Source organism: Oryzias latipes, chromosome 23 (genome assembly GCF_053564925.1).
Source record: "Oryzias latipes strain Hd-rR chromosome 23, Olatipes_Hd-rR_3.1".
NCBI lineage: Eukaryota > Metazoa > Chordata > Actinopteri > Beloniformes > Adrianichthyidae > Oryzias > Oryzias latipes.
In genome coordinates, this window is record NC_136259.1 from 9,951,762 (window position 1) to 9,975,134 (window position 23,373).

Genomic DNA, 23,373 nt, shown 5'->3' on the forward strand with positions numbered 1-23,373 from the left:
CTGTGCCTGATGTACGTTAAAATAGTGTGTCCAATTTTTACCACTATTCCTCTTCCCACATTAATTTCAACTGCCTTCAGAGCACCTGCATACTCTCCAACAACAGCATCTGACACAAAGATTTTTCAATTGTTTTTTTCAGCTTTATTTTGAAAATATCAGGTTTTCTTTCCTTTTTTTTGAAGGACTTGGAGTCACAGGAGGATTTTCAGGCTGAAGATACTGTAGTTTCCTCTGAGCATGGTGCTAAACAAATGCAGCGTTGTCCACAAGGTTTCAGAGCTTCCAGACAACACAAAGCTGCTTTTCATGTGCCGCTTTGGCTGACTTGAATTTCTGGTTCTGATGCTGCAACATGACTGCCCACTCCACCACAGCCTGATAAAGGGCATGTAGAAGTTCTTTTTCTGTCTGCTTAGCTTTCAGCCAAATGTGTATCATGCACACAGCACTGCCGGCCTCCTAATGACAGGGTTTATCCTTGAATAGGGGAAGGAAGGCAAGTGTTTATTCCAGAGTCAGGACCACAAGGTCAGAGTAGGGGAGAAAAACACTATAAGTGTGTAGCTGTGTGTCAGCATCTGTGTGTGTGTGTGTACATCTTCCAAGACAGATGAATGGCTGCACTCAGTCACCCATCAGAACTGACATTCATGTTATTTCAGGTCACTGTGTTTACAGCAGGGCACTTGAGTGTCCTCTCTTGTATTACTATCACAGGCAAGTGTGCAGAGTCAGAGTTAGCTATGTTCTAGCTAGCTTCTGTTCCATTTAACGAAACAGAGATATGGTTGCTTCATGTGTTGTATCTTAAAATGACTTTTGTTTATTTGATTTATTTAACCTTTGTTTTTTTTATCAGGAAGTCTCTTCTGATAAAATGTCTTTTTCAGGAGGGACCTGGCCAAGAGACATCTGCACACAGAGAAACAAAATCATCAAAGTTATATTTGCAACCAGCTCCGGAATACCAAGTACACTCAGAACGCATTATTTTAAAGCAACTTATGGAGAAGTGTTCCTGCAGTCGCAGAGAGTTCTGAGCGCTCTTTCATGACAGAAAAAGCAGTTTTCCCAAGCTCTACATGGATCCTGGGAATGGAGAGAAGAAGCCGGTGTGAGGAGCAGGAGATGTTTTACTATTAGCAGGAGACAGAAAATGTACGAGGGCAGCAGTACAGCTCACAATGATGGGTTCTGTAGACGAAATTGGTGATAAAGCAGAGGCCTCTGTGATAAACTGCATTCAGGCAGTGGAGGGTTGAAGAGGCAGCATTCATGTACACAATGTCCCCTGAGTTCCAGACCTGTTTTATTTGTATTTAAAAATTAACTATTTAAAAATTACTTATAACCAGAGCAACTTTGCTTACCCTCATTCATCTAACATCGTTCAGCCAAACCGACAGTCCCAGACCGGAATGTATCTTCCCCATTTTGGCCTCTTTAAAACTTCTCCTCTGATGGAACTCTGACTTCATTGGATTTAAGATGTTTCTTTTTTGTCATCATGCAAAAGAACTTTAAGTTCTTGAAGTACTTCTTTAGCTTTCCTCACCTGCAGACCTCTAAAAAAATTCATTGTACTTTTGAGTCCTACAGGCTGTGTCTACTCATGTGTGCATTAGAAACGCAGAGCAGAGAGCTTTACTTCTTCTTCTGCACATTTAGTGATGAAACTTTTTCTGATGTAATTTTTATTTTGAGGATTTGAACACAAAACAACAAAATGGAAAATGCATGCCCCATGACAGTCAGCCTGCGCTCGAATGACAGAACAGCTTCAAGCATTTGCGGCTCCTGGAGACTTTCATTCAGCTCGTTTAGGTGACTTGTCACAGTCATATCCACCAAAAAGTGCAGCTTTTCGAGCCACTCAGTATCTTCCAGTTGCGGGTAGTTCAGGTCTTTGCTTTCAGAAATGTTTTCACGTGTTCGAAACAGACGACAAAGTGACGCAAAACGTCACCCCTGGACAGCCATCGGACTTTGTTGTGTTGCAGGAGATCAGAATATTCGCTTTCAACTTCATCAAGCAATGCACTGGAACTGACGGTGGTTCATTTACATCAGCCACCTGCCTAGCGGTCCGCTAAAAGTAAAAAAAAAAAAAAAGCCCTGCTGGTAGAAACGTGTGTCGCAGACTATGACGCAAATATTTGTTGACAGAAATGTTGAAATTGTGAAATAGTGGCGGTCCTGTGCATTTTAGGGCTGTTAGCAGCAGGGAATTATGGGATGCGGTCTCTTGATCTAATTAGGGCTCAGCATGAGCGTTTCTGTATGCCCATGTTTCTTTTCATATGGCAGTTTTGTTGTTCCACCTTAGTTTATTTTTCCTGTTATTTTGTTTCTTTATGTTGCTCCATGAGTGTGGGAGGGGGAGTGGTTGATGACCTCTGTGCAATTTTCAATGTGTCGTGTGTTCTACATAAAAGGGCTTGTTATGCCAAAAAGGAGAATGCGCTCTCAGCCTCTCTCACTGCCCCCTCCTCTGAGACTGTTCGGACTCGTGTGGTGGTTAGGTGACGGACAATTCTCCAGCGCAGCCGGTTGATTGACAGCTCAATTAGATGACTGCTTGGCTCCTGTATTTCCCGCTACAAGTGACATACCTGCTGGGCGTGACAATATTAAAAAAAACAAGAATTAAGGACTAAAAATTGGTTCATATTTGCTATGCTTTTGTAAGTGACCATGGTATAAGCTGGTTAATGGCAGACGAAGTGCATTATCACTTTTTAACGCACTTCGCGTCGGACGGTTCAGGCTTCCACGGCGTGTGTTAAAAAGTGATAATGCACACTTCGTCGGCCATTAACCCTTAGGTATAAAACCGGAAACAAGCATCACTTTACAAACTATAAAGGAGTTTCTGTGTTACCACAGTTCTCAAAAATACTAGAAAAAGATTTTTCATAACCAACTCTTTCATCGAAAAGCATAAGATACTGGAAGAAGGTACAAAATGAGTTCAGGTGTATCGATCAACGTCACTGGTCCTTATGAATGTAATAGAAAATATAACACATGCAATTGATAATAAAAACAAGTAATTGGGGTATTTAGTCATTAAAATAAACTTTTGATACAATCAACCACAGCATATTAACAATGAAACTAGAATACTATGGAAATAGTTGAATGGTGTTAGACTGGATCAGAAGCTACTCAAGCAACAGAAAGCAATTTGTAAAGGTTGGAAGTGCTTGTTCCCAATGTTTGGACATTCTTTGTGGTGTCCCTCAGGGGTCGGTTCTGGGACCAATATAATTTATCTTGTATATAAATGATTTATTAAAGGTTTCTAATACACTACAGTTAGTTTGATTTGCTGATGACAAATGTTTTTTTGTGGTGGGGAAGATAGAAAAATTGAAGATTTGGTTTGATGTTAATAAACCTTCACTAAATTTAAGTAAAACAAAAATAAGGTTATTTGGTAACTATAATGGTAAAAATATAAACATTGACAAGCACAAAAATGGGGTGGAACTTGAAAGATTTTTTTAAAATAATTTTCTTGGGGTTATAATTAAAAAACTGACCTTAAAAGCACAGATAGTGTATTTACATACTAAATTGTCCAGAAGTATCTCAGTGTTAAATAAAGCAAAACTGGTTCTGGACCACACATCACTCCACATTTTATACTGATCGTTGGTCTTACTATATTGCTCTTATTGTGTATATGTCTGGGGGAACAACTTTAAAACAATGTTTCATTTACTTTCAATACTTCAAATGAGAGCAATACGAATCATACACAAAGTCAGTTACCTTGAAAACACAAACAAGTTATTCATACAATCAAAATTACTCAAATTTGATGATCTAGTATTGTACAGCTCATATAATATTCAAGGCAGAGAACAGATTATTACCGACAAATATCCACAGGTAATTTATTAAAAGAGAGGAAAAATACTATTTCAGGGAAAAAATAAATTTCTCACACATAAAGCACGTACTAACAAAAAAGGTTTTGTGTTTCAATATGTTGAGTGAAGCTGTGGAAAAGTACCAGTAAATGCTTGAAACAGTGTCCAAACATAAAAGAGTTTAAGTATAAATACTGAAATATGATCACTGATAAATATGAACATATACAAAACAGAACATTAGCATTGGTAAATTTGCATGCTTATAAAATGAGATTGTATTATGCCTTTGGGTGTTTTTTGAAATGAGAATTTCGTCTATACATGTGCAACTGTACCTGAATGTATTATTCGCTATGGCACTGAACTTCGTTAGTGGGAGTACTGGGTAGAGGAATATAATGACATAACTTACGGGGGTGAGATTTTTGTTCTTTATATACTCTGTAATTTTGTCTGTAGTAAATGCGTGAAATAAATATTTTTGAATTATAACTTGAAATGTCAGGAGCGTTTCTCTGTCACTAAATCAAAGACTGATGATGATATTGAGTTGGGTGTTCCCTCTGATGCAGAGCAGGTAAAGCAAAGTGTAAACATGTGTTCTTCCATAAAGCACAAACCCAAAACCACCATCTGCCCCACTGACAAGCAGAGCAAAGATGCAGCATTAACACGCTCAAGGCAGAATGTTGTTTTATTGTGTTAACAGACATAACAAGAGGGAGAAGGCTAAAGCGCTGATGCCTTCTGGCAACATGTGCAGCTGCTGGAAAGATTTGCAACCTCAGGGCAGCACAGAAATGTGAAAACCTGGGCAGATCCGCTGATGAGGTGAAAAGGGTCAAGCTCTCAGCCTCCAGTCTGCTTTAACCTTTGTCTCGTCAATCTGCCCTTCCTTTCACTTTTACTAACCTTGTCTACAAACTGTAATCAGTGCTTGCAGTGTTGATTTGACATGTGTGTCAGGTCTAAAAATCTCTTTAATAAAAAAAAAGAAAGATTGCTGTTGACATGAATCAAGAGCTGGACAGCCATTTTATGTTTCATCCTCCCCTTTCCTCTTGATTTCACATTCTTCAGGGATGGAGTTGGCAAGTTTTAGAGGCTTGAGGAGACAGGTAACCTGAACATAAGGTTTATACACTCTTATTAGTTCATGTTGAAAAAGTTAAACATTAAAGTAAAAATTAAAGAGTAGAAGAATACGTTGTACTGTGTTGCTTTCAAAACTGCTGGCAGCAGATGGATCTGTCAGTTTTTACAGGTCTGAGTAAATACTTAGTATTTGAATAAGTTTCAAATTATGTTTCTTTGCATTTGTTACAAACAAAATTATAAAAATGGCAAAGATCTTTAAAATACTTTAAGTGGACACTGCGAGACACTGCGAGACACAAGCTAGAAAAACACAAATCCCAACAATTTACTATCTGTTTTACTGACAGTTTTAATGGAATCACCGTTTGCTGGTGTTGGACAAGCATAGCTAAATTGATTGGAAGTTCACCGTATTTTTACCTGACCTACATTTCTCCAAAATTTTCTTTACTTCATTAAAGACCAACAATGAAAATTATGTTTTTGGTGTTTCTAACATGCCCTTGGAGCATTTTCCTTATGATGGAAGTCACATAAGTATATAGAAGAATAGAAGATTAAAACTGCATTTCTAAGGTATTTTTTTATTCAAACCGTGATGGATCAGGAGCAGAGGGAATGAATGTTCTAATCCGCCTTTAATGTTTATGTCATTTTTTTCTTTGTCCAAATGCTGTAATTAGCTCTTTGAGCAGTTACAGATCACACTGATACCACAGCTGGGGAGTCTGCATGGTACCTTACACCTCATGACTAGTATCTCTTTATTTATTTAACGGTACATCAAACCATTAAGGATCATTAAATCTGTGGACAAAATACATAAATCAAATTAATCTTGACTTTAAACAGCATAAAATTAATAATAAGATGACTTTATATCCCAAATGGTTAGCCAACAGGTATCGATGGGCATTCTGCCTGTTTAAATGCTCACTCAGAGGACTTTTACAAACATTTAACTATTTGGCAAATATTTTTGTGCAAAGTGACTAACAGGTTTCATTCAACTGCTAGTCATCTGGTGATAAATGGCAACAATGACAGCACGCCTGGGGTTTAAACCAGCGACTAACTCATTGGCGACTGCTGCAGCGTGTTGAAGTGCTCAGCAGCATTTTGATGTCTCATGACAGATCAGTAGTGTTTGTCTTTGTGTTCATGAGGCAGCTGATAAATCATTCAGTATAAAATCCAAACACGTCTTCATGAAACAAAACAAAATAAATAACATAAAGCAGTAGAGTCCACACTGTACAAACCCTTGCAGTCGTTGACTGTACACAGGCAGAGAGCGAGCATGCAGATGCTGCTGGGTTTGTCCATCTGTACTGATTACATGATGTGCACATTTCTTGATCAACTGTTATTGATGCTGTCTGTTAATTGAGAAAAACAAACATAGAAATGGTAGACTGTTGGAGTATTTAAGATGTCTTCTATGCTTCATGAGCAGCTTGACCATATTGGGAAATACATGCTTTTTTCATACTGATGTTTGTACAAATGGTTGAACAATGTGACTCACATCTTTGCTGAGAACCAAAACAGACATGCTGCTTATGATCATTTAGTAACACTAACAGTGACAGCTGTTGATGTGCTTGAGTCACTGCAGAAATGAGCTGGAAACATTTGCATTCACTACAGCATTAACATAACATTTGAGTTTGATAACCAAATCAAAACATTCTGGTGATGACCTCATCCTGGGAAAGATTATGTTAAGAGGCTGTGGTTAAATCAAGGTGTAAAGAGTGGCACAAAAACGACCTAAAAACGGAAAGTTTAGACTTTTCTAGGAATGCACAATCATTTGAAGTTGGGTTTACCACCGCAAACCAGTTTGCTTGGGCTGTTAAGCTGCTTTTCCCCCCTCTTTATTATTTCCGACCTCCGATTTGTTCAGATTGTCTGGTTATCCACTTCTTGTGTTATTTTGTTGGGCTAACAGCTTAGCTTGCAGATCTAAATTTTAAAATATGACTTCGTCAGACATTCTATGTGTTAAACATCCAGGAGGACGAACCAAGTTTCTTCTCAGATGAAAAAGTGGAGGATGTTTGGTTCAAAGATTCCAAACCATGCAAATAACATGACCCCTGCTTTCACTACATGCTTTGTTAGTTCCAGCTACAGTAAAAATACTTATACTGCCAACTATAATTTGGCTGTGATATCACAAAATCCTACAAAAAGAACCACTTGAAAGCATAGATGTCGGCACCTTTGCAAATTGGATTTAGCGTACATTGATGCAAAACCCTAATTAAAGTTTGATCAGGATTTCTTCAGATCAAAATAATGTTATCACTGGTGTCCAGCAAATTTCTTTGTTAGCTAACAATTGTAAACACACCACTGAAATTATGCATTTTATATTATTCTCAAAAAGGTAATTTTAAATTTCAGATCACCAGTGTTTACCTGTACACTGTGTCACTCTGTACTTTTGTTGTGCTGTGTTATAGACAGGAGTCTGGCGGAGTGATACAAACTGTGCTTTGACATAATGAAGTGTAAAAGTAAGAGGGTTACAGCTGAACGAAGAGGAGTTGTTGTGATTAAAGCTTTCTCAGTGGTGTTTCTCTCTCTGCAATAGCTGCTTATAGCAGATAAAAGAGGAAAAAAGGAACAACTGTCATGGTTTCAGTTTGTTGTGTCTTGTTTTTCGCTTTAGTTCTTGTTCTGTCTTGTTTGGGTCTGTTTCCTGTTTTATTTTGAAAGGTTTCCTGTCTTGTCATGTTTCTTGAGTTTTACTTCCTTTGGTCCCCATCTGCCCTAATCGTGTTCACCTGTGTCTTGTCTGCCCTGTCTGTATATAAGTCTTGTCTCTGCCTTCCTCCTGTGCTGGTCCATTACCTTCTGCTCATGTTGTTCACGGCTTCTTGTCTTGTCTCCATGTTTCATGCCACGCCAAGTAAGTTTTTGTTTTTGTTTTGTAATCCTGCTCTGCAGCGCCTTTTGTTTGTTGTTTTGCATTAAACCCCCTTGTCCCTGAACCGTCTGCCTCCGCCTCTGCTACTGGGTCCAACCGGCTCTCAAGCCACCCCACACCGTGACAAAAACTTCCCATCCCGTCCACCCAATCGCCTGTCTCTTGACGCCTCTAGGCATTCTGGGTAGCATAGTCATTTGAGGTTATGTGCCTGTTTTATTTCACTTACTGTGCTTTCATGTGATTCCGGCTTATAGTCAAAAAAACCCATGATTTAAAATACAGTCAAAGGAAATCCTTAATTATCATTCAGAGAAAAACAAATGTTTCTAATTACATCGTTTTCTACTTTTATCAGGGCAGCAGATTGTCAGTCTGATAGCATAGATCGTTGAGAAAAACAAATGAACCAACTGTTCCCAACATAAAGGGCTTCTTTTACATGAAGGAACTAGATCCATGCGGATATCGTGGTTAAGTTATCCACAAAAACTGTCGAAGTGAAGCTGTTCAGTTTCTGCCCCAGCAGAGTCAGCATACAGTAACCATCTGGGTTCTCACTTGACTTTCTGCGGGCATTTTTATTACCAGCTGTGTTTGTATCTGCAATCTTATCTTTACCTTGTCTCTTGGATTCTTTGGAGGAGGTAGGTGAGGTGAAACCAAAATCCATCATGGACAATATGTCTCACCCACTACATCCGACAGAGAAGGCTCTGAGCAACTCCCTCATCAGCAGACTGATGCACCTGCAATGTAAGGAGGAGTGGTCCCACAGCTCCTTCATTCCAGCCGCAGTTAGACTGAACAACAGATGCAATATTGGGTAATGGCTGCACTACAGCTATGGAGTCCTGCTGCTTCTTTTTTTGTTTGTGTATGTATAGTGTATTTATTTACAGATCTTAAAAAGTTGAACAATTTTATAAAAATGTTTTCTTCATCTTGAATTGACCTTTCTTTGCATCTTGATGCTTGATCCGGAGTTGTTTTGATAAATGAGTTTCCCCACAGTGGGATCAATAACGTTGATCTTATTGTCTCCGTTCTGGTATCAGCATGGGTAGTTGACACTGGCATATGCTAAAACAAAGGCAGTTAATTTTGTGACAAGGTAAGAAGAAAAGAAGACTGTTATAGGTTGTTTGGAAGCTAAGAGGTCTCCAGTGTCTTATTTATTCACCCTTTTCTACACTAAATAGGCAGTTTAAGCACCAGACACTCTTGGAACTGCTGAGTCAGTTCTAGCGTGGCACCAGCATCAGCAGGGAGGCTAATGCACAAAAGAAGAATGAGCTCGTCTCTGTGCTCCTGGCCCAGGAGGAGAAGATCATGCTGAGACAACTGCTGTTGTGTTTGTGGTGAACAAGGACTGCAGCAGCAGGTTAAGCTGCTCGTTTCTCTTTTCTATTGAAGCCAGAAGTCTAAGGGAAGTATGGCTACTTCCCCGTGACATGTTTCAGGAGAATTACAGGTCAAGTCACATTCTCAGTGTTTGGCAAAGTTTGGATCAATAAAACAAAAATGGTACTACAGTGGTCCCTCGTTATGTTCTTAAAATAACCCACAATAAACACATCTGTAAAGTAGTCATATCACATTGAATGGCTGTTTAATTTCCCTTCATGCCCTAATCTGTGTGTGCCAAGAATACAGTATAGGAAAAACCTTAATCATCATTGATTCTTTACAGTGATTCTAGATGTCATAAGGCTGTAAAACTCCTCACTACACATGAATTCACTTTTCTCAGACAGATATGAACATTTTCACACTTTTCTCTCTTGTTTAAACTCTCAAAATTCAAACCTTCACAGAAAAACAAATCCAGGATTATATAATGAACTTAACGCTCTCTGTCCTCTAAAGGAGACCCTGTTTGGAAGGACATTGACTGGCAATTGTCGATGACCAATAGGGACGCATAGGATAGTTTGCTGTTAAAAGAAAACATACAAAATTGCACACAAAGAATCAGTAAAAGTGCAAGGTCACGACAGGTGAATTGTGTTGTAGTGATGGAACACTCCTTGGGTTGTAACTCATTTGTCTTTTGAAAAAAAATTAAAGAAACTAGAGCAGGGGTCGGCAAGCTTTACCACTCAAAGAGCCATTTGGATCAGTTTCCCACAGAAATGAAAAGACAGGAAGCAACAAAACACTTTGGAAAACCTGGTGTTTCCAGTGAATGGAATCATTTCACTTGTTTTTAAAATTTTCACTCGTTATTCACTTTTCATTCAACCTCATTCAACATGTGCTCTCTTCAGAGGCGGTCCTGGCTAGTTTGATGCTCTGGGCGAAGCAAAATATAATATATTATTACTTTATTATTAAACATAAGTAAAACATACTTGTACAGCTGAATACATAATTAGGATATAGTGTGTAGTTAGTTCACACTTAACACATCAGTTTGTGTTTTCCTTTTTAAGGCTGGCTGGCTTCTGGTAAAAATTACCCTTTTTTTTCCTGTTGTTTTTCCTTCAACCCTGACATGAATTATGAATTAATTATTTCCGGTCATTTCTGTTGGCTTCATGAATGAACATCAATGGAAACTAAAGGAGATATTTTTCTGTTTTTCTGAGGTTGGGCATTTTATTAATTTTACACAGAAATGAGTAGTTTTAGTCAAGGAAAACTGCGGGGACAAAATAAAAAACCTGGCAATTTTTTTTGAAGGCTCATGTGCCCTACAAGATTGCCACTGACTGTCTTTTTAGAAGAACTTTTCTTCCTATAACAGACTCTAGTCCGCATTCACAGAGGCGGCCTCTCATGTTCCTCTCCTCCTTCTGTCCGCTCGCACATCTCTGCGGTGTTAAGGCACCACGACAATCTAAGAACATAGTAGTTATTTTACAAAACCACAGTGAGCACAGGGATGAAAGAGCTCCGGAGCCGCAGGTTGCCGACCCCTGAACTAGATCCATAACCTTTTAGCAGACTTAGTGGGCAGGTGTGTTTTTTTACCCATGACTCTGGCATCATGAAATCAGATTACTTTTAGCAATTTGATGTGTTTATGTACTTGTTCATACTGTGGGATTGTGGGAACACATGTCTTTTGATTGATTTACTAAATGGCAGTAGTGCACACAGAGCACTGACTTTCGGCCTTTCAGCAAATTTGGCACCTACTGTTTGGCATCTATTAATGAAGAAAAAGAATAAGAATAAGAAGCAAGTCTCTGGAAACTCAGACATAGAAGGACAAAGCCAAGCTAGGAAATCCGCTATAAACCATTTGAAATAATGTGGGCGTCACTTTACAAACATGTTCATCAACTAAAAATCCCATTTCTATTTCTTCTAACACATAAAGCAAATTAAATAACCTTTTTTTTATTGCTGCTCGCAGCAATGTGTCATAAAAACTTAACATAGAAAAAAAGGCTTGAAGGGAAAGGACCTAAATTGCGTAAAGATGTTTGAATTTGGTAATAAGGGTGCCTTCTTGTTTCCACCTGTTGTCTGTTAACCTTTTAAAATCTCCACAGCTGTCTCTCTGCTGACATGCTCAGCTTCCTCTCGCTACAGAAGGATTCGCTGATTTCACTAAACCCTAAAGGTGTAAAACAGGAGTTCCTATCATATAAAAGCCAGGGAATGGGAGCAATCCTTAAACAACTGGCTTAAGTTCTTTAAGTTACAATTGTACAATCGCTGGAGAGTAAAATCAGCAGCTATAAATTGAAGGAATCCTTTAAACAGAGGAGGCGATGGCCCTGTTAAATGAATCTAATGGGAGTTGACACAAACTGCTTCACAATGTGGCTGCGTTTTTCTATTGATCAGGGGAAAGAAGATGCGCTGAGCCTCCAGGATGCTTGGGGGTCAGGGTGCGTGTGATGCTGCTGCTGCTTGATATGCAGAATGTGAACCAGCTGTATTTGTCAGCAGTTTGTAGGAGACATCCTCAGAAGAGCACCTCTGTGAGTTCGTCTCCTGAGGATAAGCTCCCCTTTCAAACACCTGGAAGACCTGCTTCACCCACACATTTCAGTATTTGCATGCGTTTGGTCCTTTCAGCCACATTCCCCTTTGATCAGTGCTTTCTGCTTCTGCTGACTGAAGCCTTCCACAAGCCTCCATTGCGTCAGTCACTCAGTACCGCCTATGAATTATTTTCAGACTCACACCAACAAGAAGCAGTGACAGCTTTTTAAGTCATTTTTGCTGCCTGAAATTAGAGTACAGCAGACGCTCAGAGTTCCAGCTCTGTTATCTGTTAGTCCAGCCGTAGATAGCTGGGTATGGAGTAGTTAAACATGAGGAAGTCCAGCTTGTACAGCTGGTAGACTTGAATCTGCTTTTGACTGCTGATGTTGCTGAAGAACTGAGCAGTCATGATATCAGTGGTGCGAGTGGATTTGGCATAGCTTGGGAAGTGCAGGAAGTCACCGACGCCCACCAGCTGTAACAAGTAGTTGGAATCTTCCTCTAGAGTTTCATACTTTCCCACCATGTCATAATGGATGTGACATGGGTGGCAAAGCTGGTAAACCGTCTGCCAGTGCTCGTTCAGTGGACCATCCTTCTGGGTGGCTGGATCTACTAGGTACTCAATAAATTCTTTAAACTTGACATCATCCCCATTGACCAAGGCGTCCTGCGCTGCATTCTTGCGGTAGCGCCTTATGATGCGGGTGCCAAAGCGCTTGTGGAAAGAAGAGTTGTACTTCAAGGTGAACTTATTACGGTACGCTGAGACCAGCCTCTCGAAGGGCTCCCGAACAAAGATGAACTTGAGGTAGTTCTTGAGGCGGTGGTTGATCTCAGGAATGCTGTACTGGTTTAGCGTCTTCAGGTTGGAAGGAATATGAGCTTCATTGGAAGGGATTTTCATTGGGTCTCTGTTGAGTACAGTTACAAGAACATGTTATGAAGATGTACAAATCATAGACAGTTATGTAAAAAAAACACAGGACAGTAAATCACAGTTCAGCAATTCTGCCGAAACTGATCCTCATCTTCAGAAGACGTGAACAATCTCAAACCCATTTAAACGTCTTTTAGAGCATCTGTATGTCTGAAGTATTTTCTTCATTTTAAACGTTCTTCCATAAATGTTTTCATCCTAAAACATCTTTAGCTCTCAATCTCTTCTGAAAAGACTGCAGAGCAATACACTCACGTGTATTTGCCCCTGCCTGTGAGCACCATCATGACACGTTTCCAGTTGGTACAGGCCACCTTGGGAACATAGCAGTAAATGAGCTCGTGGTCCTCATCCACCACCAGGTGTTTAAGGTCTCCAGGTGTCAGCACTCTCCGCTTTCGACTAGATGCGCTGTAGATTCTGCAAGCATCGACAACTTGATCCCTCCTGGCCTGGTGCAAAGCAGCAGCTCCGGACAAATCCGACTAAATTAGGAAAAACAACCAATGAGGGAGAGGAGAAAAGATGTTACTGTAATAGTTCAATAAAGTTCATAGTGTCTGTATTGTTAACTAGCTTCTTAGGTTCTTCTGTTATCAGACACGGTTGTGTTTTTTCACATACCTGACATGTTTTGACGGACGTCTTCCATCTATGTCAGAGTCGTCATCAGATGGTAGTGATGTGAACTTTGTTGCATCAGCAAAAATTATCTGTTTTTATATACCTCACATTACTACCATCTGATGACGACTCTGACGAAGACGGAAGATGTCCGTCAAAACATGTCAGGTATGTAAAAAAACACAACATTTTCTGATAACAGAAGAACCCAACAAGTCAGATTTTGTTGTTGCAATAAATATTCTGCTGCCAGAAGTAAGACGAAAAGGTGCATCATGAACGCCATGCAGGGAACATCTCTAGACATAACTGGATTGAACGTACCATCAAGAGCCAGAACATGTTTTCATCTCATGGACATTTTGCTTGTTTGCAGTTTGTAAAATTAAAAAAATAAATTTAATTTCTAAAAATTACTATGAAAGGGTAGGAACCGATTCAGGTGAAGAATTAAATTGCTTAAATTATCCAATATGAGAATTCAAGCAAACAAAGGCAATTAAGGTATACAATCATTCCATAAATCCATGTTTTAATCTTCCATAAGGAGCATAAGGATCCCAAACTTGACTATGATTGGCTCTACCCCTGTGGAGTACTTCCATACGTACAATATGACTGTAAATCTACAGAACTATACACCATTTACCGTTTCCAACACATATTCAGAAGATAATTGTTAAAAACTCAGCTGTCAGATATAAATGAAACAGGAAAGGTTTTTTTTCAAACCGAATTCAGGACATTTCTGACAGTTTTCTTTGATTAAAACCATTTTTGAGGTTTATCCAAAATATGTATGGAGTTCAAGGCAATTTAAGGAACTGATTAAGAGGCAAGATATATTTGTTTTTTTCATTGTTGTACTCTCCTCTTCATCTCATTTTTATCTTTTACTATTCACTTCTTGAGGCTCTGACGGAGGGACGACGGTCAGTCGGTCGGTCAATTGGTAGCCCTGTAACCCCTTGTGCTATCCTAGGCACTTTAACACTAGGAGTTGGGTCATCTAGACCCACTAGACAGTACGTGGAACCTTTTTTCTTCAATGATTTGTGATCTTCACTGGTGTTCATGGATTACATGAAATCTTTCCACCTTTATTCACCTTTGTCATGGTAGGGAGAACACGTCAATGCAAGGGTGGGGTCATCTAAGATAGCTCAAGGGTTAATTGAAATTTGACCAGGACTACGAAGTGCTGTAAGTTCCATTGTTCTTTGTGCTGGTCCCAGGTTTGGCTAAATGCAGACAGTTGGCTCAGGGAGGGGATCTGCCATAAAAATGAAGCTAAACCACATATGGGAATTGCAGAGCAATTAGGTGTGACACCGCCTGGAGGTCAAAGGCAAAACAAACATTTCTTCTGGAGTCCACTCTGCCCACCAGGACAGTTACCCCAGTTCTTTAAGTATTTGCATTGATCGTACCAAGAGCGATAGATTGTAATCTCTCTCAACTTCAAGCATAGCCCCAGCCAGGGGGTGGGGGATGGTTTGAGCTGCTGACTGAAACAGCCTAAATAAAATGATAGGTTAATTTATGGCTCACTTTGAAGTTGGGCTCCGAGTGTGAAAATGATCAAGCACACAGTTTGCAACAAGAAGGATGTGACAAACAAATTAATAACAGCTGTTGGACACTTCCATCCAATGCATTCATAAATAAGGAGCGTTGCGGCGAGCTCCACATCTGTTAATCTGCATGTGAACGATGTGAGAAACCAGGATCTTGACAGGAAATCTGACAAAATTCTTTTCTGAGAAGTTACCATGTGCAATAAAATTTACTTATGGATGTGTTTTAAAGTGATTTGCAGTTGTGTTGATTTTTATGTCAAAGAATAGTGTTTATTTATTATTTTGTAATGTTTCTAAAATAAGCATTTTTTTGCTTCTATTCAAAGTTTGTTTTTATAATCATATATGTAAATGATAAATAAATCCAGAGCACCAGCAACCAACAATATCCATGACTCTTTACCAAAAACAAAACAACCTTTTGGGGGTTTGGGACAGCTTTTTCCAACAAAAAAAAAAACTCATCATGTTTTTTTAAATGAAGGACTGATGTAAAAAAAATATTCAGCTATTCTTGATATGTGCAGTGCTGACTGAAAAAAACCTTAACTCTTCATCCATTTGAACATCAAAATGTCAGTCAACAACAGAGCAAAATCACAGAAACAACAGCAGATGTTGGATGTTGAAAATGTCTCTTCATGTCAGAGACATCCTTAAACTTAGGGGTTTTATTTGACCAGGATTTATCATTTAAGGCTCAAATATCACAGGCTTGTAAGACTGCATTTTTTCACCTGGGCAACATAGATAAAATCAAATATATATGATCTAAAAGTGATGCAGAAAAATTCATCTATGCATTTGTTATGTATATGCTGGATTACTGTAGTAACTCTTTTTTAGCGGCGTACCTTAAAAGTTCCTTAAAAATTCTTCAGCTTGTTCAAAATGCAGCAGCAAGATTGCTAGCAGGAACTAGCAGAAGAGAACACATTACTTCCGTGTTAGCTTTACTTTACTGGCTCCCAGTTGATTCTAGAATTAAGTTCAAAATCCTCCTGCTAACCTATAAGGCCTTAAACAGTATGACCCCATCCTATATTAAAGATCTCATAGTGCCTTACCACCCAAACAGAACACTTGGCTCACAAAATGCAGGACTGCTTGTGGTTCCCAGAATTTGTAAAAGTATGGTTGGAGGAAGAGCCTTTAGCCACCAAACCCCTGTTTTATGGAATGAGCTCCCAGGCAGACACAGTTTCTACATTCAAAGATAGGTTTAAAACATTCCTCTTTGGACAGGCTTATTGCCAGGCTACCTAGTAATCAGATAATATTTAATATACTATTAACATGTTAGAATTTAAAATAATAACAATAACAATTAGTTGTTAGAAGGCTGCTAGAAGTAAGAAGCTGGGGAAAGTATGGTGCACCAGGGTTCTGTCCTCTATTCTCATCTACTTCTTCTCTTCTCAATTCTTCATCATTTATTTATAATTTAGTTCTCCATTCCTCTGTTTATTGCAGTGGGATTCATGTGTTGTCTTGAGGGGAGTGGGAATGATTCCAGATTCCAATTGGCTCATCCGTGCTAATGTACTTGGCCGTGGACCTCGCCTCTGGCTTGTCTCACGCCCCGAGCCGTCCACCAACTCCATCTGGATGAAGCCAACCTTCCACAAGAGGCAAGGTGGGGTTCAGTGTCTTGCCCAAGGACACTTCGAGACATGGACGGGCAGGGCGGGAATTGAACCTGCAATATTCCGATCAGATTTACCGCTGCACCATGGCCGCCCCATCTGCTGGATTATTTCAACATGTAGTTGTAGGGTTAGATAAACTGATTCTTCTCTAAGAGTTCTGGTACATCGCCTGTTCACCCTGGGAGATGATCTTTTATGTGGACATCCATGAGGATTCTTCTTTTTCTAAGGCAGTGGTGTCAAACTCATTTTGGTTCGGGGGCCACATTCAACCCGTCTGATCTCAAGTGGGCCGGACCAGTAACATAAAGGCAAAATAACGGCTTTGTTTTTGTTAATTTACTCAATTGGAAAACATGCCTCAACCAACATGGTAGCCTAATCATTAATTATTACACATTCATTCACGGAGGCCAATGGATCTTAAATAAAATTAATTTCACTTAAAAAAAAAGGTCTATTCAATTTTATACAGACTGAACATTTTAAATCTGACACTGAAGCAATCCCGAGAATAAACTCAAGAGGGGCTACAGAAAAAATGAAACACCCTGCCTAAAATGTAAATGTCCATACCATTAAAAAATAAGCTAAATTAAACTTGCAAACATTTGTGAGCAAAAGAATTTGTAGTTAACCTCTCTTTCTCTCCTGAAATTTTACCCGGCCATCAATATCGGGATTAAGATCCTTTGCAGCAACACATTTCCCATTGAAGTGTGCAAAACACAATGAAATGTCCAAGAATCTTTTCCTGGTTGCTGCCTGAATTTTGTGGCAACACCTGCTCTCTTCCAGACCTTTAATGGGGGACCATCAGTGACCAGACTGTTGTCACGTGACCAGTTCACTCCAACATTGTTCTCACAACTCGCCACAGGAATGGACAAGAAACGTGCTTCCTTTTTTAAAAATCCTTATGATTTTGACTCTACATGTGTGGCCCAGACTAAACCACCTAGCGGCCACAACCTATTGAATTCTATGATTTCATGTTTTTTATGATTTCATAGTTATTATCCAATTACCGGTATGAAGCCCATTGAGACGACTATTGTTGTAATATTGGGCTATATAAATATAATAAAATAATAAAAATTGAATTGAATTAAAGTTCAGACATAAAGAGACACTGTTCACAAGCATGCTGCAATAAGCATGCAGCCCTCCATCCTGCAGCAGAAAAGGAAAAAGAGAGCGATCCTGTCATCTTCCGTTCCGCTTATCTGTCTTCTTCCAAAAAAATCACTTTATCCTTTCATCAAGCCGCACACATCAGCCCTTTGGATCTCTTTGATGACAGGATGAATAGGAAAAAAGATCCCTAATGTGATGGAGGTCAGTGATATGAAGCCATGTCAAGCTGTTCCCAGAGGAGCAGAAAACTGTTTGGGCTGCACAGTTTCTCTTCTGCACATCATCTGGCATCACATAAAATTCAGCAGAGGTCATAAAACAACAGCTGTGAAGGCAAAAGGTGGATTTCTGATCAATTATCAAATTGTTCTGATGTCTTCAAATTAGTCAAAGGCCCGCGGAGACCTTGAACCTTCAGCTCCGCAGATTCCTCTGCACACTGCCTTTTGTGATGAATTACTCTGAGCTGCAGAATTCAGAGATGGTATCTATTGATTTAGATGTGAAGGAGCCATTCTCTCTAGAAAACGTCATTACAGCTGGGAATAAATTCCTTAATAGAGGAGCAGGACAGAAAATCCTTATGGCAACATTTAAACCTAATCTCAGCACAAAAGCCTCTGTCAGCTCTGGGCCGAGGTTGTAGCCTCTGAGCCTGCAGTTTGCTGCTTTTTCCAGCTCACACATTTGCTGGTTAAATGTGTGAGAGCAATGCTAGCTGCAGAGATTGTGTATTCAGCGTGGATGTTTAGTTCTCTCTTAAAGCTAAAGCATAAACTTGCACAATGAAGAACTGGGACTGCAGCAAAACAACGTGGGGATGCTTCCATGTATTATCTTATGTGTATCGTCACCATTTGTATTTGTTAGTGGATAACACGCTTTTAAAAAGCTAAGGGCGAGTATAACAGTCTTTTGTTTCATTCAAGATTCAAGATCAACTTTATTAATCTCTGAAGGGAAATTTGGTTGTAGTTGGTTGTTCATCATTTGTACATTGACACCACAGTATACGGTTTTATCCCATCTTTACCCAGGAATGTGGCAGCAGTACATGGACACAGACACAGACCCCACAGAGGGACTTCTCCGTGCTTCAGTCATTTATTTGGTCTTTGTGCTTCTCATTATAAAGATTGTTTTTCTCTGAGTGAAACTGCAGCACTGAAAGAGAATTCTTCAAGAACTGAACCACAAAAGATTCTTGCAGTTTACCTGAAGCAAAAGCCAAAGGCCAGCAGCTGCCTTAGGCGCCTGCAGGCTGACCTGGTATAGGGAGTGGATTGAAATGATTACTAGCCTAAAACTTTGAATGATGACTTTTTATTTTAACTTTTTTTCTTCTACTTTGGGAAAATGTGTAACATGAAAATGTGGCCAGTTGCTTCTACATTTTTTGTGGGACATGTCAGCATGTACATGAAAGTACCACTAACTGAAGACATTGTTACTGGAAAGTTTCTTTTTGGTTGACCTGAAAGACTTTATAGAGTCAGTCCCAGATTAGAAATGGTTCTAGATACATCCATCAGATAATCCATTCCTTACTAGCTGCGACTACAAGGACAAACATAATCGGTGTAGGTACCATAACCGTTCGACGTGCAACTACCGTTTGGGGTCCTTTTGACTGAGGGTGACGTCACACTACGTACGGTAACCCTACTTGGACAAACTACATAGCGTCGACATCTGCTCGGGCTCTACATATTTTCATTTCACCTTCTCTTTTGTAACCTAAAGTTATTTTCCCTCATAAATAGCATCCGACAATATTCTTTGTAATTTTATAAAGATATTTTGCCACAATCTGCTTGTCATTCCAGTTTAAGTGTAGTCATGGCTGAAAATGTTGTAATAGCACGGCTAAATGTTGTTCTTCCGGTACCGGTCTGCCAATAATAAAGCACTTGCCCGCACGGATTGAAAAACCTATAAGTGAACATGCATTAAATAATAATCATAACAATAATAAAAGCAGGTTTAGAAGATAATCTTGCTCTATGTCTGTTTTTTTAATAAAGACTTCATAATATTTTCTTCTAGGGTAGTATCGTAATTTGTCCACACCAATCACTCTCTGACATGTCATAGGACCAACGTAAAGCCAATCACATAATGTGACGCCAGCATTAGTCCCAGGACCCTGAAGGAGCCCAAAAGGTAGTTGCAGGCCGAACGGTTATGGTACCTACATCAGCATAATCGCCTGATCATATAAAAATGGCTCATATAAACACAGTTCAAAATCCTCTGCCCCGTTCAGACTCATTGGGATCAAAATTTCCTTCCAATTGAGATAAGTGGGTTATGCCGATTGTTGATCCGATCGTGGTGCATATAAACAGTTTATTCCGATTGTGGGTCGTTACTGCTCTGGCTTTCACATCATGCGTAGACGGTGTGGCGCTCCAAAAGGGGCTTTGGAGCGTGAACAGGACCGGCCGGCTCTCGGGAGAACCGTGTCTCCGAGCAAAGGAGCGGCTTTAGGATGGTGTGTGAGCAGGCAGAGTCGGCTTTTGAACGCAGAAATGCTGCTCCACACAGTCCTGAGAAACTGTGTAAACAATAATATCAATTTATGTTACCAGTCTGGTCCAGTTGGGGGAGTACCCAGGTGCAGAGAGGAGGAGGCAGGAGGTTCCAGGGGAACAGGAGCTTTAATAAATCGAACTAAACTAAAAACCAAAAACCACTGCTAAAGCAGGCAAGCCAAACTACAAAAACTCAAAACACTCAAAACAGGGGAAGAGCATAATATGGAGCCGGACAGGAGAAAGGGAAAAGATAGGACTTAAATACATACAGACAAAGACACGTGTGGAAACAATCAAGACAGATGGGGACCAAAAGCAAAACTTGAAACAACAACAGAACAGGAAACCTTTTAAAATAAAACAGGAAACTGAACTCAATACATGACAGAAACAAAAGAGAACCAGAACACAAAAGCAAAGAAACTAAAACCGTGACACAAACATTATGCACATGTGACCACAGCTAGTGATGTGACTCTGTGGGAGTCCATTTTAATGTCTGTTTATGTGATCATGTGAAGTTAGTTTGTGTGTGTCCACAACCCAATGAGAAAAGTTATGGAATAATTATAGAAGTACAGACAAGATAATGACGAGTCCAGACTTTCCCACAGAACCATCAGAGTCTCATGAGCCCCTTTTCATGTCAAGTAATTTACTCTGGCAAAAGCAAAGTCGATCAAGACAAAAAGGAAACATCGAAAAGAAGACAGAGAAGTAGAAACAAGTCTAAAAACCTGATAATGACTCTGTCCTCTGAAGGGCTGGATTATCAAAATTGGTAAAACCTCTCAAGTTAAGTAGAAGATAAAATGTTGTTAAAGTGAACTTAGCAAGACACATTTCCAATAACATATAGATTTAATTATCTTTTTTTAGAAAAAAAACAACACCCCCAGACTACAGTTGAAATGCTGATAAATAGGTAAATAAAGTCAGACTCCCATAAAAGGTTTTGTCACATCTCAGCCGTGTAATCTCAGAGAAGCAAATGTTGCCAAACTCAGTCAGTGAAGGTTTTGCCGGGCATGCCCAGACTGAACCGCTACAGTCACTCTGCTGGAAGAACCCAATGACTTATTTTTTTTCTCACTTTTATTTTTTATTCTCACACACTTACAACTTGTGTTGCACTCTCTTGAGAAATGACGATATAGGCGTACATTCATTTTTAGAACTTTTTTTTAATCTGTCTTTCATTTACAATCTTTGCTCAGACCTCACAAGTTTTGCTATGACACATATGCTTTTTCGGTCGCTCTATCTGAACTCCCCTTAGTGCTCACACACAAAAAAACTGTCCAAAACAGCCTCAATCTTAAAATCCCTGCCCCTTTACATTCCTAAATCCCATTAGGTCATATGCGGTCATCTGTGTTCCCCCACACTTGTGTCATATGTTTTCTTATGTAGCATGTGAACCTTTTTAAATGTGATTCATTATTTTAAGACCTCCAGTTATTAATTGACTGTAAATCAGAAACCTTATTATAACAAATTTCTCCTCCATATGAGAGCACAGCAGCTCACTCACCTCCCCCAAATCCACTCATCTCTTCCTTTTCGTTGCCTTTCTGCTCTGAAAACACCTCCTCATTCAAATCCTTTGATCCAGTTTACTGTGCAAACAAGTAAAACTTCACACCCACATTTCAGTCCTGCTCTGCTGCTTTAACGGTGAAGAAGCAGCTTTTCTGGCATCTTTGCTGTGGGCGAGAGGTGCAACGTTCATTCCACGAGTGTGCCGCTCTAAGCTGTCGGGATTCTGCGTAATCAGTCTGATGTGCCAGGGTTCAAGTGAGGAGCCAGGGTTCACGAGGATAACAGCGAAAGCACACAAACTGAAAGAAGGCAGATCACAGAAAACCTCCAGCTGGTAAAACCATGTCGGGAGAACAAATTTGCAGGACAGGGAGACGCTTTCAGCTCTGAAATGATCCCATTTAGTCCTAAGGCAGCAGAACAACGGACCAGTTTGCAGAAAAACAAAGGTCCTGAAGGCCTACAAGTAAACCTGCTACTTTCGTTCAATGTCTGCAAAGGCAAGGTAAAAAAAAAGTCTTTTTAAGTGTCAGAAGTCAGAACTCCAGTGTCCTGAGAGCACTTCATCTCCCAGCACACCCAGCGTGCACTTCCTGGATGCCACACACCTGACTCTCATTCAGTCAAACAACCACAGCATACTTTTTATATTTTATATATATATATATATATATATATATATATATATATATATATATGATTTTTGCTTCTTCATTTTGTTTTTAACTGTATTGTTGGGGGGAAAAAGTATGCTGTGGTTGTTTGACTGACATATATGACATATATATATATATATATATGACATATATATATATATATATATATATATATATATATATATTAGGGCTGCACGATATGAGGAAAACTTGCGATATGCGATATTAGTGATCAATATTGCGATAACGATAAATTTGCGGTAAATAAACAAATAGAAAAATAAACAAAAACATCATTCCCATTTCATTGCAACAGTTTAAAAATTATACTCCAAATGACCCTCATCGACATGGGGGACAAACGTCAGGGTGGCTAACCCTGGTCCTCAAGAGCCTCAACCCCGTCTGTTTTCCAATTCTCCCTAGACTGCTCGATAATCATAACCAAAATCAGGTGTGTTCAGTCAATCAGGATGTGAAATCACTTGAGTCAGCCAATCAACAGCAAGCTGGTTAAGGAGAGCTGGAAAACAGGCAGGGTTGAGGCTCCTCAGGACCAGGGTTAACATAATAGGCCTCCATCTGATTGGTCAACAATGGGAAGGCGTCCATCTGATTGGTCAAAGCATAAAGGGATTTATTTGATGTGTTAAATGCTTCAAGCTGCTAGAAGATTGTTTTAACACATTTTGGGTTTGCGATTTATTGCGATATTCGCCGTCTTTTGCGATATGCATATTGCAGAGCTGGATATTGCGATAACGATAAATTTGTATATTGTGCAGGCCTAATATATATATATATATATATATATATATATATATATAATTTATAGTAATAAAT

General features: G+C 39.4%; 1 protein-coding gene across 1 annotated transcript in view; it reads right to left on the reverse strand.

Moving 5' to 3' along the window:
* Window positions 1-9,502: 9,502 nt before the first annotated feature.
* Window positions 9,503-23,373, reverse strand: part of chst11 (carbohydrate (chondroitin 4) sulfotransferase 11) — a 74,602-nt gene continuing 60,731 nt past the window's right edge. Inside the window, exons 3-4 of the mRNA XM_023952367.2 lie at window positions 13,061-13,290; window positions 9,503-12,779 (exon numbers count right to left, since the gene is read on the reverse strand). Of these exons, the coding sequence (XP_023808135.2) occupies window positions 12,155-12,779; window positions 13,061-13,290 (855 nt within the window). The 3' untranslated portion in view covers window positions 9,503-12,154. The remainder of the gene's footprint in view (window positions 12,780-13,060; window positions 13,291-23,373) is intronic.